General features: G+C 44.2%; 1 protein-coding gene across 1 annotated transcript; it reads right to left on the bottom strand.

Annotated features, from left to right (window-relative positions):
• Positions 1 to 1,311: 1,311 nt before the first annotated feature.
• On the bottom strand, positions 1,312 to 6,939 carry LOC106598075 (B-cell receptor CD22-like). The gene is made up of 9 exons (XM_045713393.1): positions 6,680 to 6,939; positions 6,181 to 6,507; positions 5,763 to 6,017; positions 5,271 to 5,552; positions 4,784 to 5,047; positions 3,566 to 3,656; positions 3,441 to 3,495; positions 3,111 to 3,346; positions 1,312 to 2,801 (listed from the first exon to the last, which is right to left on the bottom strand). Exons 2-9 carry the CDS (start codon positions 6,365 to 6,367, stop codon positions 2,735 to 2,737), a joined length of 1,437 nt encoding a protein of 478 aa, XP_045569349.1. The 5' UTR covers positions 6,368 to 6,507; positions 6,680 to 6,939; the 3' UTR covers positions 1,312 to 2,734.
• Between the last annotated feature and the right edge of the window lie 10,697 nt (positions 6,940 to 17,636).

Here is a 17,636-nt window from a genome sequence, read left to right on the forward strand (position 1 = left end):
AGCGCAGCAGCCCGGGCTGTACACACTGTCCATAGCGCCTCCTCAGTGCTCCCACTAAGGCACCATAATTGCGTCTGACCTCGGGGCTAATCAATACCAAACAGGCCAGAGCATCATCCGTGAGGCAGAAAGCCAACTGCAGTGCCCTATCTTCATTCGACCACCCCCTAAAATGAGCTAACAGTTCAAACTGAGCATGAAAAGCTTCCCAATCCGCCTTACCGGAATACTTTGGGGTCTTAACGGATACGGACGCAGCCGGGGGCTGGGAGCCGCCATGTTTGTTTACATCCTGAGCCCCAGATTCCTCGTCCCGCCGCGTCGACGTCACCCCTTCGGTCCGCCCACCAGAATCCGCACGAAGCACAGTAGACGAAGCACTCATGCCCGCTTCAGCCGCCATCACTCTAACGTCCTCCCTCAAGCGGCCTCTGGGATCCGACGCCCTGGCGATCTCCTCAGCCAGATCCTCCGACGTCCATGCACACGCACCTGCTTGGCCATAATCGTCCCCTACCTCCACCTTCACTTTTGGATTCCCTCGAAGCATTTTCAACCCCGTTCTCACCTACGTTAGCTAGCCACCGAAGTCAGCTAGCTGGCTAACTTTTATTCACGTTTTTACTTCTGACACCAATGTAATGACCTGACTAGATCCTAAAGGAACAATTGTCCAGACAGAGGATGGTTTATTAACCCAACTTAACACAGGCTACTGTTTGGCCGTAGCCCATGCCAAATAAATGAAAGGTACCCTACAAACCAACCGTGACCTTCTCTTGTGAAGCCCAGACATAAGAGAGAGAACAATGGCTAAACCCGGTCTTAACTTCCAATGCTCCATCCCCCTGCCCAACTCCCCTCCACGCCACTCCGCCAACCACCAGGCTGCCCGGTATCAGAACATTCCAGGCATTCCCGTGATTGGCAGATAGCAGGTTGATTGGCATGACCCCGCGAACACTGGTAAGTACGACACAACCCACTAATAGCCTAACACATAACCCACAGCTGTCTGTGCGGGTCGCTACAATACATTCATGTACATACTACCTCAATTAGCCCGAACAACCAGTGCCCCCGCACATTGGCTAACCGGGCTATCTGCATTGTGTCCCACCACCCACCACCCACCAAGCCCTCTTTTACGCTACTGCTACTCTCTGTTTATCATATATGCATAGTCACTTTAACCATATCTATATGTACATACTACCTCAATCAGCCCGACTAACCGGTGCCTGTATATAGCCTCACTACTGTTTTTACTGTTGTTTTTATTTCCTTACCTGTCTATTGTTCACCTAATACCAATTAAAACATTTTTTTGAAATTGCACTGTTGACAAATACACTTTGATTTGTTGGCGATGATGATGAATGGGAATGAACCACTATTGCTATGCAAACCAATGTAAATGTGTTATTTGTAGTTACTGTATGTACTGTACAGTACAAGAGGTGTGATGTTGAAAGCTTTCCATTTTCTCTCAACTGAAGATACTGTTATAACGAGGTAAAAACAATGACGATGAAGTTCATTCTGAAAAAAAGTCACACTTCACACACTAGCTTACAAAAAAAATACATTTGATAAAAGCGATAAGAAACCTTGCATTAAGCAGAACTCTTTCCTGAACATAAAAACAAAAAAATATACCCAACTTATACTATGTGTATCATCTAACAGTAGCATATGAAGTAATAGAATATAATAGAAGCATATAGAATGACTTTCTTGTTCTTAGCCTTCATACAGCATATAGTCTCACAAGTCTGATGATTGTTTCAGAAATATAACATTTTGGGAAAAATATATTGTAATCAGAAATGTTTACAATTTTACAAAAAAACTAACAAAAAAATGTTAAGGTACTTTCTTATTCATCATTGTGAAAAAAGTGAAAACTGACCCTAGATCAGCACTCCTATTCTAAGTGTGAATAGAGTAGTCCGGTGTGGCCCAGTTTGTACAGCATGGCTCATGGGTTTCATTCCTTTCATTCCATCCGAAAAATGTATTCAAACATGACTGTAATGACTGAGTGAATTTGGATAAAAGTGTCGGCTGGATGGAAAATATTATTATATACTATTATACACTGGGTGGTTTGGGTCCTGGATGCTGATTGGCTGAAACAGCATTTCATAAGTGTATACTCTATAGCAGACAATATACCGCGGGTATGATGTAAAAATACTTGTTTACTGTTCTAATTATATTCTTAACCAGTTTCAAAATAAGCCGTGGTACGGTACGTTGGCCATATACCACAAACCCCAGAAGTGCCTTATTGCCATTATAAACGTAAGCAATAAGCCCCGAGGAGGTGTGGTATATGGCCAATATATTACAGCTAAGGGCTGTTCTTATGCACAAAGCAACGTGGAGTACTTGGATACAGCCCTTAGCCGTCGTATATTGGCCAAATATCACAAACCCAGAGGTGCCTTATTTTAAACTGGTTACCAATGTAAATTAAAATGTTAATACCCATGCTATACGGTCTGATATATCATGCCTTTCAGCTAATCAGCATTCAGGGCTCAAACCACCTGGTTCATAATGGTCAATATTCCACACCCCCTCAGGCCTTATGTCACTTAGTTTAAATATACAGGTCCAGATATACAAGGTTTGTGTCAAACTTGTTCTGTTCAGGTCTTCTTGGTTCTGGGTTTGTTGTGTTCAGGTCTTCTTGGTTCTGGGTTTGTTGTGTTCAGGTCTTCTTGGTTCAGGGTTTGTTGACTGTACTGTACAGAACAGAGGAGTCCTCCTCAGCTGCTTGTGCTGCTGCTGGTCTGAAGCAAGAGAAACAAAAATTAAACAAAGATTGCGTCCCAAATGGTGGCACCCTATAGGGTTCTGTTTAAAGTAGTACACTAAATAAGGAATAGGGTGCCATTTGGAACAGAAGAACAGTTCCTCAAAACCATCATCACGTCACTCCCTCATTATAGACATGTCATAGTAATTGTCCTGAGATGTCATTTGTTGGGTTCATAGTTTGGGTTCATAGTGGTCACTAGGGGTCAACCTTTTTTCTTATTGATGACATCTCCTACAATAAACTGCAGCATATGAATGACCTTCATGCAGAATATGCTCACCGGGTGGCAGCAGTGGGGAGGTTGAATGTCAGAGCAGAGTACTGGACATCCTCATCCTGTTTCTGGGGCTGAGGCAGTTGGACGGTGGAATATAGAGGCACCTCCTGGTTTTTGGAGCGTGAGAAGTGGACGCTGCTGTAGTGAACATCATCCTGGCCGTCTGTGGCTGCTGTCTGTGCTGCAGTAGGGTTCATGGCCATGCTTGAGACGTTGTCATACACTGGACTAGAGTCTCCCTGATGGGGTGAGAGGACAGACAACATGAGGAGTGTAAAGTCCCACAAATACTGCACAGTCAACACAGTCATCTTCTGATTCCAACAGACTCACCTGTCCATTGTCTGCTGTGTCTCTTGTGTCAGAGGTGGATTTGGAGGACTTCTTCCTGTTTTGTAAATGAATGAATGAATTAATTATTCTTCTAAAGTGAAATAATATCCAACAAAAAAACTCACCTGAACCACATGAGTCCAGAGAGACAGAGGATGAGAACCAGAACAACCACTATGGTTCCTACAGCTGCAGTCAGAACTGAGGTCTGTTTCCCTATAATAAAATATGGATGACATGAGTACATGGCATGATATAATAAACTAAAAATAAACTATAATACAGGACATTCATTCAATACTTGTTAAGGGATCTTTCGCAACAAAGCATCCTTCACTCATGCTGCCAAACATACCCTCGTAAAACTGACCATCCTACCAATCCTCGACTTCGGCGATGTCATTTACAAAATAGCCTCCAATACCCTACTCAACAAGCTGGATGCAGTCTATCACAGTGCCATCCGTTTTGTCACCAAAGCCCCACATACCACCCACCACTGCGACCTGTACGCTCTCGTTGGCTGGCCTTCGCTTCATAATCGTCGCCAAACACATTGGCTCCAGGTCATCTACAAGACCCTGCTAGGTAAAGTCCCCCCTTATCTCAGCTCACTGGTCACCATAGCAGCACCCACCTGTAGCACGCGCTCCAGCAGGTATATCTCTCTGGTCACCCCTAAAGCCAACTCCTCCTTTGGTCGTCTCTCCTTCCAGTTCTCTGCTGCCAATGACTGGAACGAACTACAAAAATCTCTGAAACTGGAAACACTTATCTCCCTCACTAGCTTTAAGCACCAGCTATCAGAGCAGCTCCCAGATCACTGCACCTGTACATAGCCCATCTATAATTTAGCCCAAACTACTACCTCTTCCCCTACTGTATTTATTTATTTTATTTATTATTTTGCTCCTTTGCACCATATTATTTATATTTTACCTTTGAACTTTCTTCAAATTACAAATCTACCATTCCAGTGTTTTACTTGCTATACTTTATTTACTTTGCCACCATGGCCTTTTTTGTCTTTACATCCCTTATCTCACATCATTTGCTCACATTGTATATAGTCTTATTTTTTTTATTGTATCATTGATTGTATGTTGTTTTACTCCATGTGTAACTCTGTGTTTTTGTATGTTGTCGAACTGCTTTGCTTTATCTTGGCCAGGTCGCAATTGTAAATGAGAACTTGTTCTCAACTTGCCTACCTGGTTAAATAAAGGTGAAATAAAATAAATAAATAAATAACCCAATGTAATATGTAATAAGACAAAGTATAATGATTAAGATTAGCTTGAAACATGTAGTTTTATATTGAAGTATTGAAGATGTAACTTTACCTGCTACAATGATCATCAGAGCTGTAGAGTTCATAGATCCTCTTCCATTCTGGGCCTCACAGTAGTATTCTCCTCTGTCCTCAGAGATGATGTTAGTGATGCTGTAACTCTGTCCTGATGCTTTTGGTGAGGTTACATTCTTCTTGTACCAGGTGTATTTGTCCACAGGTGGGTTGGCATCACTGCTGCAGGTCAGAGTCACTGAACTGCCCTCCACTATTTCACCAGAGGGACTGACTGACACTGAGGTGTTCCTTGAGCCATCTGGTAAAATATCATTTTATAGAGCATTAAGACAGTAGTTATATTACAAATTCACATGACATCTCATGTCAAAATTACATTCTCAATTTTAAATTCTCAGAGAACTAAAATTACACAAAACATCAACAATTACACATTTGGAGATGCTATGCTTAAGGACTACTTTATTTCATTACTACGTTTTTACATCCTTAGCATTCAGGCACTAAGGTACTTTACTCACATTTCACATCCATGTTTATGGTTCTAGACCTGTCTGTCCCCATCTCATTCTGGGACTCACAGTAGTACTCTCCAGTGTCAGACGATTTGATTTGATTGAAGGTATGATGTGGTCCTGTGTTCTGATTGGAGACACTCTGATAGTGACCTCCATTCTTCCTGAACCACCAGGTATATCTCTGGACAGGTGGGTTGGCATCACTGCTGCAGGTCAGAGTCACTGACCTGCCCTCCACTATTTCACCAGAGGGACTGACTGACACTGAGGTGTTCCTTGGTCCATCTGATGTAAAAGACAATGGATTTAGTAAAAGTACAAATAGGTCACTTATTAAACATGTTATATAAACATACCACAATTGTACTTTTCACCACAATGCCTTTTAGTTTCACCCTCTTATTGAAGATGATCAATTAAAGTACCATGTGGAGCTAATATCTGTCACTACAATTCTAATATAGCAAGCTAAAGGTTTAAACCCCATGTACTTACATGTGACAGTGAGAGTCTCTTCAGCAGAGGGGAGATCCTCATGGCCTTCTACAGCACAGGAGTATCTACCTGTATCCTCACTGCTGACTGAGAATAGGCTATAGACAGGAGAGTAGGTGTTGCTGTTTGTTATAGGCTGTCCATTCTTATACCAACTGTAGGCTGTGATGGAGTCCAGTGTACATTTGTTTCGACATGTCAGTGTGACTCTCTCCCCCTCTGACACAGATCTACGATTCATTTCCAACACAACATCTAGAGTAAATGGAAACTAATTATTATTCTACTCCTTCTATATATGTCCTCTTATGTGAAATAATACATTTGGTATATTTCCATCACATACCACTATGGTGTCTGTATGACTGCCCTTAATAAGGTAATCACAGTTATAGATGTGAGATGTGTGACAGATTACCTGTGACAGTCAGGGAGACAGGTGAGCCAGAAAACTTTCCTCCAGATGTTATGAATCTGAACCTGTACCCAGCAGAGTCACTCAATCTCAGGTCTGTGATTCTCAGGGTACAGTTACTCTCCTTATCCCCAAGGTACTCTATATGACCCTCATACCCTGGCACTGAGCTCAGATCTTCAGCATCCATACCAGACCATTTAGTAAACCAGAAAGCTTTTTTGATCTCATGATAACTGGGATATGTGTAAGAGCAGGATATGTTCACTGTTGACCCCTTCAAGACACAGATACTCTGATGGGTGTAAGTCACACTCCAACAGTTCTGACCTGAAATAAAAAAATACCATACAACACCTTGTATAAATCTTAAATTACAATACAGTAGTGAAAACCCAAATTATTAAATAATGATCCATATTTACTGATTAATTGACATTAGTCTCACAACCTGAACTAAACTGTATTGATATAACATCTTAATGCAAAAGTCCAGACTCACACACTGCAGGAGAGAGGAGATCCGCATGGCCTTTTACAGCACAGGAGTAACTGTCTGCATCACTAAAGTAGTCTGAGTACAGGCTGGAAGAGTCCTCCTTTACTTTGTGTCCGTTCTTGTACCAGATGTAGGTGGGCTTGTCAGTCAGAGTACAGGTGGTGATACAGGTCAGTGTTCTCCTTTGTTCCTCTGTTCCAGGAGTCACCTTCACCTGCAGGTCTGAATGCAAGGTAAATGACAATAGCGTAATTAAACCAATCAGGTATTATGGATGGAATAAAAATAAACAGGGGGCCTTTGAAAGTTATGAAACAACAATAGAGAACATCTGTCAGTCAGCACCATTCTAAGGTTCTCATTGAAAATGTGTCACGTCCTGACCAGCAGGTGGAGTAGGTGTATAAGTTTTGGTCAGGGCGTGGCAGAAGAAGTTGTGTTTTCTATGTTCTGTCTAGGTTGGGTGTTTCTATGTAGAGTTAATTGGGGTGGACTTCCAATTGAAGGCAGCTGTGTGGTGTTGCCTTTGATTGGAAGTCCTATATTAGTTGGGTGTGTTTGTCTGTGTGTTTGTGGGGAATTGTTTGTGAGCACTGCTTGTTGAGCCTGCCACAATGGTGTTAGTCGTGAGTACTGTTTATTGTTTTTTTTCTTCTGTGGATGCTTTACTCCTTTTTTGTGAATTAAAAGAATGAGTATCCATATACCCGCTGCATTTTGGTCTTCCCTTCAACACCACGATGAATTTCGTGACAGAATTCCCCACCAAACCAGGACCAAGCAGCGGAAGAATTCTGGCGAGGACTGGGAGAACGACTGGTAAGGGAGCCCGAGAGGCACCCCAAGAATCTTTTAGGGGGGGGCACAAGGGCTGTTTGACGGGGAAAGACTGGAGACCCAGGCCAGCGCCCCGTACCCTTTTTAGAGGCAAACAGACTGGACAGTCCCGTGCTTTGGGGTAGGTGCTATGATAAGGCCTGGTATTGTCAGGCCAGTATGCTCAGTACCAGCACCCCGCATGTGCCAGGGGAAAGTACGCATCGAGCCAGCAGGGGTGATGCCAACCCTGCGCTTTAGACCGCCAGTGCGCCTCTACGGTCCGGGTGTTTCCCGTTACACGCACTAGCCTTGAGGTGCGTGTCTCCGGGCTGGCACGTCCAGTACCAGCTCCACGCACAAGGCTTCTAGTGTGTCATTCCAGCCCCGCCAGTCAGGAGTCGCCAGAGCTCCCCGCCAGTCAGGAGTCGCCAGAGCTCCCCGCCAGTCAGGAGTCGCCAGAGCCGCCCGCCAGTCAGGAGTCGCCAGAGCTCCCCGCCAGTCAGGAGTCGCCAGAGCTCCCCGCCAGTCAGGAGTCGCCAGAGCTCCCCCGCCAGTCAGGAGTCGCCAGAGCTCCCCGCCAGTCAGGAGTCGCCAGAGCTCCCCGCCAGTCAGGAGTCGCCAGAGCTCCCCGCCAGTCAGGAGTCGCCAGAGCTCCCCGCCAGTCAGGAGTCTCCAGAGCTCCCCGCCAGTCAGGAGTCTCCAGAGCTCCCCGCCAGTCAGGAGTCTCCAGAGCTCCCCGCCAGTCAGGAGTCTCCAGAGCTCCCCGCCAGTCAGGAGACGCCAGAGTCGCCCGCCAGTCGGGCGAAGTCAGGTGCGCCTACTAGTCTTCCGGAGCAGCCAGGGGCGCTACCGAAGTGGGCAACGACGAGGATGGAGCGGGGTCCACGTCCCGCACCTGAGCCGCCTCCAACATAGGTGGGTTGGGGAGGGGGTGTAGCACAGTGCCGTCGTTGACGGCAGCCAGCCCCCCTGTAGTTAGGGGATTTTTTTCGGGTTGTTTTGGGTGTTCTGTGTTTTTTTCTTTTGAAGGTGCATTCGGGGTCTGCACCTTTAGGGGGGTAATGTCACGTCCTGACCAGCAGGTGGAGTAGGTGTATAAGTTTTGGTCAGGGCGTGGCAGAAGAAGTTGTGTTTTCTATGTTCTGTCTAGGTTGGGTGTTTCTATGTAGAGTTAATTGCGTGGACTTCCAATTGAAGGCAGCTGTGTGGTGTTGCCTTTGATTGGAAGTCCTATATTAGTTGGGTGGGTTTGTCTGTGTGTTTGTGGGGAATTGTTTGTGAGCACTGCTTGTTGAGCCTGCCACACTGGTGTTAGTCGTGAGTATTGTTTTTTATTTTTTTCTGTGGATGCTTTACTCCTTTTTTGTGAATTAAAAGAATGAGTATCCATATACCAGCTGCATTTTGGTCTTCCCTTCAACACCACGATGAATTTCGTGACAAAATGTAATAAATCATTAGAAGTGCTAGCTATACTCTTTATGTCAGATTACAGAACCTGTGACAGAGAGAGTGACATCTGAGCCAGATTTCCATGAGCCTGTTGTAAATGAGAAGTAATATGATGCTGAATCCTCCTCTCTCAGGTCTGTGATTCTCAGGGTGCAGTCATTCTCCTTATTCCCACGGTACTCTATACGATCCTCATATTTATCTTGGATTTGAGTCCAGATCCAACTATTCCATTTATACCATGTGGTTGTTGTGACTGTATGACCTCTGGGATATGTGTAAGAGCAGGCCAGATCCACTGTTGACCCCTTCAAGGTACAGATACCTTTCTTGGTGTAGGTCACACTCCAGCCATACTGACCCAGTACCACTGAAACAGTCACAAAACAGAAGGGAATCAGAATTAAGTCAAGGTCTTATGGCTCACACTGACAGTAGGGTTCTGTCCACACTTTGCCATAGTTGCTGAGTTGAGTGTGAATGGAAACCACAGATAAGTATCACTCAGTGAGGTGTGAAAGATAACTATTTAAGTGGAGACACCTAACAGAACACACCAAAATAACATTATGATTCTTATCCTTTTAGAAATGTCTGTAGATTGTTAAACAGAGCAACTAAAAGATAAGAATGAGACCATACCTGCTACAGACCAGAGAAAGACCACCAACACACTTCCTGCTGTTCTCAAGGCCATTGTTGCATCTCCCACCCTGCAGTCTTAGAAACACCAACAACTCACTCTATAGCTGGTGAATAACTCCACCTGATACATTGAAGTAGAAACTGTAAATGGGGTACAGGGCCTCATTACTGAAAATGAACCAGGCTCATGTTGTGTTGTGTTGTATTGTGCTATATGGTTGTCTATGTGAATACTGTCTGTAAGTCTATTGCACTATGTATGTAATGTGTGTGACGTGTTGCATGTCTGTCTACGTCTGTTTATTTAAGATGACATGATGTATGATGCAAAAACGATTTCCTAATGGATACAAAAAGTCATCAACAACAAAGTATTGAACAGATGTGTAGTACTGTAAACACATATTTCTACATTGATTGTTATGAAGCTGTTTTATTCTCAGAACCCCAAATATAGAACCCCAAATATGTTCAAACCTCTACGATCCATCAAGCTGTACAGCAGCCTAAAGACTGACCACCAGGTTCAATGATAGCTCCTATCCCCAAGCTGTGAGGCTGAACAGCAAGTGACTCTCTCACACACACACACAAACACACACAAATTGATTGCTCAAATTGATTGATTTCTCAAATTGATTGATTGCTTCTGTGGACAGGTGTCTTTTTACAGGTAACAAGCTGCGGTTAGGAGCACTCCCTTTAAGAGCGTGCTCCTAATCTCAGCTCATTACCTGTATAAAAGACACCTGGGAGCCAGAAATCTTTCTGATTGAGAGGGGGTCAAATACTTATTTCCCTCATTAAAAAGCAAATAATTTTATAACGTTTTTGACATGCATTTTTCTGGATTTTTTTGTTGTTATTCTGTCTCTCACTGTTCAAATAAACCTACAATTAAAATTATAGACTGATCATTTCTTTGTAAGTGGGCAAACGTACAAAATCAGCAGGGGATAAAATACTTTTTCCCCCACTGTATAGTCTAATGTAGCCTGCAGTCCATATGTAGTCTAATGTAGCCTGTTGTCCATATATATAGTCTAATGTAACCTGTTATCTATATATAGTCTAATGTAGCCTGCTGTCCATATATAGTCTAATGTAACCTGTTATCCATATATTGCCTTATGGAGCCTGTTGTCCACATATAGTCTAATGTAGCCTGTTGTCCATATATAGTCTAATGTAGCCTGTTATCCATATATAGTCTAATGTAGCCTGTTATCTATATATAGTCTAATTTAGCCTGTTATCCATATATAGTCTAATGTAGCCTGTTGTCCATATTTTACATTACATTTAAGTCATTTAGCAGACGCTCTTATCCAGAGCGACTTACAAATTGGTGCATTCACCTTATGATATCCAGTGGAACAACCACTTTACAATAGTGCATCTAAATCTTTTAGGGGGGGGGTTAGAAGGATTACTTTATCCTATCCCAGGTATTCCTTAAAGAGGTGGGGTTTCAGGTGTCTCCGGAAGGTGGTGATTGACTCCGCTGTCCTGGCGTCGTGAGGGAGCTTGTTCCACCATTGGGGTGCCAGAGCAGCGAACAGTTTTGACTGGGCTGAGCGGGAACTGTGTTTCCTCAGAGGTAGGGAGGCGAGCAGGCCAGAGGTGGATGAACGCAGTGCCCTTGTTTGGGTGTAGGGCCTGATCAGAGCCTGAAGGTACGGAGGTGCCGTTCCCCTGACAGCTCCGTAGGCAAGCACCATGGTCTTGTAGCGGATGCGAGCTTCAACTGGAAGCCAGTGGAGAGAGCGGAGGAGCGGGGTGACGTGAGAGAACTTGGGAAGGTTGAACACCAGACGGGCTGCGGCGTTCTGGATGAGTTGTAGGGGTTTAATGGCACAGGCAGGGAGCCCAGCCAACAGCGAGTTGCAGTAATCCAGACGGGAGATGACAAGTGCCTGGATTAGGACCTGCGCCGCTTCCTGTGTGAGGCAGGGTCGTACTCTGCGAATGTTGTAGAGCATGAACCTACAGGATCGGGTCACCGCCTTGATGTTAGTGGAGAACGACAGGGTGTTGTCCAGGGTCACGCCAAGGTTCTTAGCACTCTGGGAGGAGGACACAAGGGAGTTGTCAACCGTGATGGCGAGATCATGGAACGGGCAGTTCTTCCCCGGGAGGAAGAGCAGCTCCGTCTTGCCGAGAGTTCAGCTTGAGGTGGTAATACGTCATCCACACTGCCAGACATGCAGAGATGCGATTCGCCACCTGGTTATCAGAAGGGGGAAAGGAGAAGATTAATTGTGTGTCGTCTGCATAGCAATGATAGGAGAGACCATGTGAGGATATGACAGAGCCAAGTGACTTGGTGTATAGCGAGAATAGGAGAGGGCCTAGAACAGAGCCCTGGGGACACCAGTGGTGAGAGCACGTGGTGCGGAGACATATTCTCGCCACGCCACTTGGTAGGAGCGACCTGTCAGGTAGGACGCAATCCAAGCGTGGGCCGCGCCGGAGATGCCCAGCTCGGAGAGGGTGGAGAGGAGGATCTGATGGTTCACAGTATCAAAGGCAGCAGATAGGTCTAGAAGGATGGGAGCAGAGGAGAGAGAGTTAGCTTTAGCAGTGCGGAGAGCCTCCGTGACACAGAGAAGAGCAGTTTCAGTTGAATGCCCAGTCTCGAAACCTGACTGATTAGGATCAACAAGGTCATTCTGAGAGAGATAGCAAGAGAGCTGGCCAAGGACGGCACGTTCAAGAGTTTTGGAGAGAAAAGAAAGAATGGATAATGGTCTGTAGTTGTTGACATCGGAGGGATCGAGTGTAGGTTTTTTCAGAAGGGGTGCAACTCTCGCTCTCTTGAAGACGGAAGGGAAGTAGCCAGCGGTCAAGGATGAGTTGATGAGCGAGGTGAGGTAGGGGAGAAGGTATCCGGAAATGGTCTGGAGAAGAGAGGAGGGGATAGGGTCAAGTGGGCAGGTTGTTGGGCGGCCGGCTGTCACAAGACGCGAGATTTCATCTGGAGAGAGAGGGGAGAAAGAGGTCAAAGCACAGGGTAGGGCAGTGTGAGCAGGACCAGCGGTGTCGTTTGACTTAGCAAACGAGGATCGGATGTCGTCAACCTTCTTTTCAAAATGGTTGACGAAGTCATCCGCAGAGAGGGAGGATGGGGGGGAGGGGGAGGAGGATTCAGGAGGGAGGAGAAGGTGGCAAAGATCTTCCTAGGGTTAGAGGCAGATGCTTGGAATTTAGAGTGGTAGAAAGTGGCTTTAGCAGCAGAGACAGAAGAGGAAAATATAGAGAGGAGGGAGTGAAAGGATGCCAGGTCCGCAGGGAGGCGAGTTTACCTCCATTTCCGCTCGGCTGCCCGGAGCCCTGTTCTATATATATAGTCTAATGTAGCCTGTTATCCATATATAGTCTAATGTAGCCTGTTGTCCATATATAGTCACATGTAGCCTGTTGTACATATACTATTCTGTGAATATAAAGTGCTAATGAAGGACATACAGTATAATGTCCATATAAAGAACTCTGATATGGTTCAGGCTGTAGAGGTCTGTGGATGACATGAAGGTGATGCTGAGTTAGTTCATCTAAACCAACAACAGTTACTGGCAGTGCAGAGAAACAAGAACAGGCCCGACCCCCGTGATCTGCATGAAGAAGAGGCGTAAAAGAGAGGCCGGAGAGAAGTCTGCCTTCTGAGGATTCGGAGGCGATCTAAAAAAAAAACAATTCCCTCAAATCTGCTGGCAAACACACCACATAAACTACCAACGGGATATTAAAAACTGTAACATCTTAAGCTTCACGGAGTCGTGGCTGAAACACGACAATGTCAACATATAGCTGGCTGGTTATAAGACGTACCGGCAGGATAGAACAGCGGCGTCTGGTAAGACAAGAAGCGATGTATGTATTTTTGTAAATAACAGCTGGTGCACTATGTTGTGTCTTGAGGGCACCATTAAACTGAAGACATGTTTATCAAAATAACTCCCTGTAATTATTATCACGCGATTAAACTGATTAATCGTTTAACTGTAATTAACTAGGAGATCGGGGCACCAAGGAAAATATTCAGATTACAAAGTTATAATTTTCCTAATATAACTTTCCTATATTATAACATTATATATTATATTCTATTATAGTATAGGCCGATTATCTTCTGGTTTAAATGGTGTATTTTACCTCGCGTCCAGTCTCATTCCAAACGTCAGTAAATTGTTGTATCTGCACGAATCCAGCCTTTACTAAAGTCATCCATACATCAATTGTCTTAAAATCATTTATTTACTAAACTAAGTAATTCACAGAAAGCACAGAAAACAGTAGGTATCGTTACAAAGCAATGGTAGAGGAATGTGCCCTAGTGGGCTAAACAGGCATGGCAGCCTGTTTGAGTTGATAAATATTAACAATTGATATGCTAATCCTTTGCACATGAACGCTCACTCATTCGGTAACAATTGCAATCAATATATATTTACGCTCAGTGTGTCGTCGGGATCCTTGTTGGAGAGTTTTTGTCCTGTTGGAGAGTTTTTGTCCTGTTTTCTCTCTCTCGGTTAGAATGGATCTTTCAAAGCGATATTCATTAATGTCGTTATAGAATGGATGATTAGTCGGTCTTCGCGTTCAATGATATAATTTCTAGCTGCAGACTATTAATTAATATCAAAGACTTGTTATTATTCTGTCGTTCTCGATAGTCTAAAAGTTTAACCATGTGGTATAGTTAACTTTCAGTAGAGGAATTGGGGGTCAAACCTTGGCTCTCTCTTCTGAGGTAAACTGGTCTAGAGAAAGTAAATCAGGGTGGGGTTTTATAAGTGAACATAGAACAGGCTTGTCACATGACGCCTGGTCCTGTCTGTGTCCATGGGGGCGTGCCGATGCTTTGAACAGAAATACATTCTATCACATTAACTTGTTATGGATAGGCGGCAGTATTTTCACGGCCGGATAAAAAACGTACCCGATTTAATCTGATTATTACTCCTGCCCAGAAACTAGAATATGCATATAATTATTAGCTTTGGATAGAAAACACTCCAAAGTTTCTAGAAATGTTTGAATGAGTCCGATTTCAAAAAGGCTTTACAATGAAAGCAAAATATTAGATTATGTCAGCAGAGTACCCAGCCAGAAATAATCAGACACCCATTTTTCAAGCTAGCATATAATGTCCCATAAACCCAAACCACAGCTAAATGCAGCACTAACCTTTGATGATCTTCATCAGATTACAATCCTAGGACATTATGTTATACAATACATGCATGTTTTGTTCAATCAAGTTCATATTTATATCAAAAACCAGCTTTTTACATTAGCATGTGACTAGCATGTGACTAGCATTCCCACCGAACACTTCCGGTGAATTTACTAAATTACTCACGATAAACGTTCACAAAAAACATAACAATTATTTTAAGAATTATATATACAGAACTCCTTTATGCACTCGCTATGTCCGATTTTAAAATAGCTTTTCGGTGAAAGCACATTTTGCAATATTCTGAGTAGATAGCCCGGCCATCACAGGCTAGCTATTTTGACACCCACCAAGTGTGGTACTCACCAAACTCCGATTTACTATTAGAAAAGTTTGATTACCTTTGCTGTTCTTCGTCAGAATGCACTCCCAGGACTTCTACTTCAATAACAAATGTTGGTTTGGTTCCAAATAATCCATAGTTATATCCAAATAGCGGCGTTTTGTTCGTATGCGTTCAAGACACTATCCGAAGGGTAAAGAAGGGTGACGCGCCCGACGCGCGTTCGTGACAAAAAAAATTCAAAATATTCCATTACCGTACTTCGAAGCATGTCAACCGCTGTTTAAAATCAATTTTTATGCTATTTTTCTCGTAAAAAATATTCCGACCGGGAGTCGTTGTTTTCGTTCAAAGAGAGAGAAAGTAAACATGGTGTCGGCTCGTGCACGCGCCTCCAGTCTCATTGTCCTCAGATCGACCACTATCCAAATGCGCTAATGTTTTTCAGCCATGGCCTGCAAAGCCACCATTCATCGCTCTGGCGCCTTCTGAGAGCCTATGGGAGCGTAAGAAAATGTCACGTTATGCCAGAGATCCCCTGTTTTGGTTAGAGATGATCAAGAAGGCCAAGAAATAGTCAGAGAGAGCGCTTCCTGTTTGGAATCTTCTCAGGTTTTGGCCTGCCAAATGAGATTTGTTATACTCACAGACACCATTCAAACAGTTTTAGAAACTTTAGTTTGTTTTCTATCCAAATCAAACAATTATATGCATATTCTAGTTACTGGGCAGGAGTAGTAACCAGATTAAATCGGGTACGTTTTTTATCCGGCCGTGCAAATACTGCCCCCTATCCCCAACAGGTTAACATCAGTACATGGCATCTCAACGTATTCCAAATAGCTTTATCCTTATTAATACATTTTATACAACCATTTGGATGCAAGTCCCATAGCTGAGGCTATTATATAAACAGTTTTATGGTAATATGGCTATATTGTCTCTTCTGAGTATCACAAAATTGTACCAAGCGGACCAGTTCGTAGCTGGATTCTTCACCAATCTTTTATACCTTCTCCAGAACATAAATGTCGTTCGGTTCCCCAATTCTGCGAGTTGGAAGAATTTCCTGTGTTTCTCTATGAAACCCCTCTGTGTCTCAACTGGGCCATGTGGCAAGAGATTCTCCTCTAGAATTTGACCACCCCTTCACACAGGGCCTGGGTGGGGGAGGTAGGTAGGTTGGGGGATGGTGCAAGGGGGAGGGGGTCAACTGTCCTCCCTGTACTCAAAGAGGGCAACGTCATGACAACTATATCTAAGGAATTCTCAAGCTATTGCTCACCTGAGGTTGAGTATATCATGATAAGCTGTAGACCACATTACCTACCGAGAGAGTTCTCATCTGTATTCTTCTTAGCTGTTTACATACCACCTCAGTCAGAGGTTGGCACTAAGACAGAATTGAAGGAGCTGTATTCCGCCATAAGCAAACAAGAAAACGCTCCTAGGCGGCGCTCCTAGTAGCCGAGGACTTTAACACAGGGAAAATTAAATACATTTTACCAAATTTCTATCAGCATGTTAAATGTGCAACCAGAGGGAAAAGAACTCTGGACCACCAATACTCCACACACAGAGACACATACAAAGTTCTCCCTCACCCTCCATTTAGCAAATCTAACTATAATTCCATCCCTCTGATTCCTGCTTACAAGCAAAAATTAAAGCAAGAAGCACCAGTGACTAGATCAATAAAAAAGTGTTGAAGCAGATGCAAAGCAACAGGACTGTTTTGCTAGCACAGACTGGAATATGTTCCGGGATTCCTCCAATAGCATTGAGGAGTACACTACATCTGTCATTGGCTTCATCAATAAGTGTATCGATGACGTCGTCCCCACAGTGACCGTACGTACATACCCCAACCAGCAGCCATGGATTACAGGCAGCATCCGCTCTGAGGTAAAGACTAGAGCTGCCACTTTCAAGGAACGAGACTCTAACCTGGAAGCTTATAAGAAATCCCGCTGTGCCTTCTGACGAACCATCAAACAGGCAAAGCATCAATACAGGACAAAGATTGAGTCGTACTACACCGGCTCTGACGCTCATTGGATGTGGCAGGGCTTGCAAACCATTACAGACTGCAAAGGGAAGCACAGCCGAGAGCTGGCCAGTGACACGAGCCTACCAGACGAGCTAAACTACTTCTATGCTCGCTTCGAGGCAAATAACACTGAAACATGCATGAGAGCACCAGCTGTTCCGGACGACTGTGTGATCACGCTCTCCGCAGCTGGCATGAGTAAGACCTTTAGACACATCAACATTCACAAGGCCACAGGGCCTGACGGATTACCAGGACGTGTACTCTGAGCATGCGCTGACCAACTAGCAAGTGTCTTCACTGACATTTTCAACCTCTCCCTGTCCGAGTCTGTAATACCAACATGTTTTAAGCAGACCACCAAGTGCCTGTGCCTAAATGACTACAGACCCGTAGCACTCACGTCTGTAGCCATTAATTTCTTTGAAAGGCTGGTCATGGCTCACACCATCATCCCAGAAACCCTAGA

The sequence above is a fragment of the Salmo salar genome, unplaced genomic scaffold (assembly GCF_905237065.1).
Source record: "Salmo salar unplaced genomic scaffold, Ssal_v3.1, whole genome shotgun sequence".
Taxonomy (NCBI): Eukaryota; Metazoa; Chordata; class Actinopteri; order Salmoniformes; family Salmonidae; genus Salmo; species Salmo salar.

Coding starts and splice junctions, on each gene's coding strand:
- LOC106598075 (XM_045713393.1), bottom strand. CDS start 6,367: ATGGATGCTGAAGATCTGAGCTCAGTGCCAGGGTATGAGGGTCATATA. Junction 6,018..6,180: donor TGTCTCCCTGACTGTCACAG/GTAATCTGTCAC, acceptor CATTTACTCTAG/ATGTTGTGTTGGAAATGAAT. Junction 2,802..3,110: donor CTCCCCACTGCTGCCACCCG/GTGAGCATATTC, acceptor CTCTTGCTTCAG/ACCAGCAGCAGCACAAGCAG.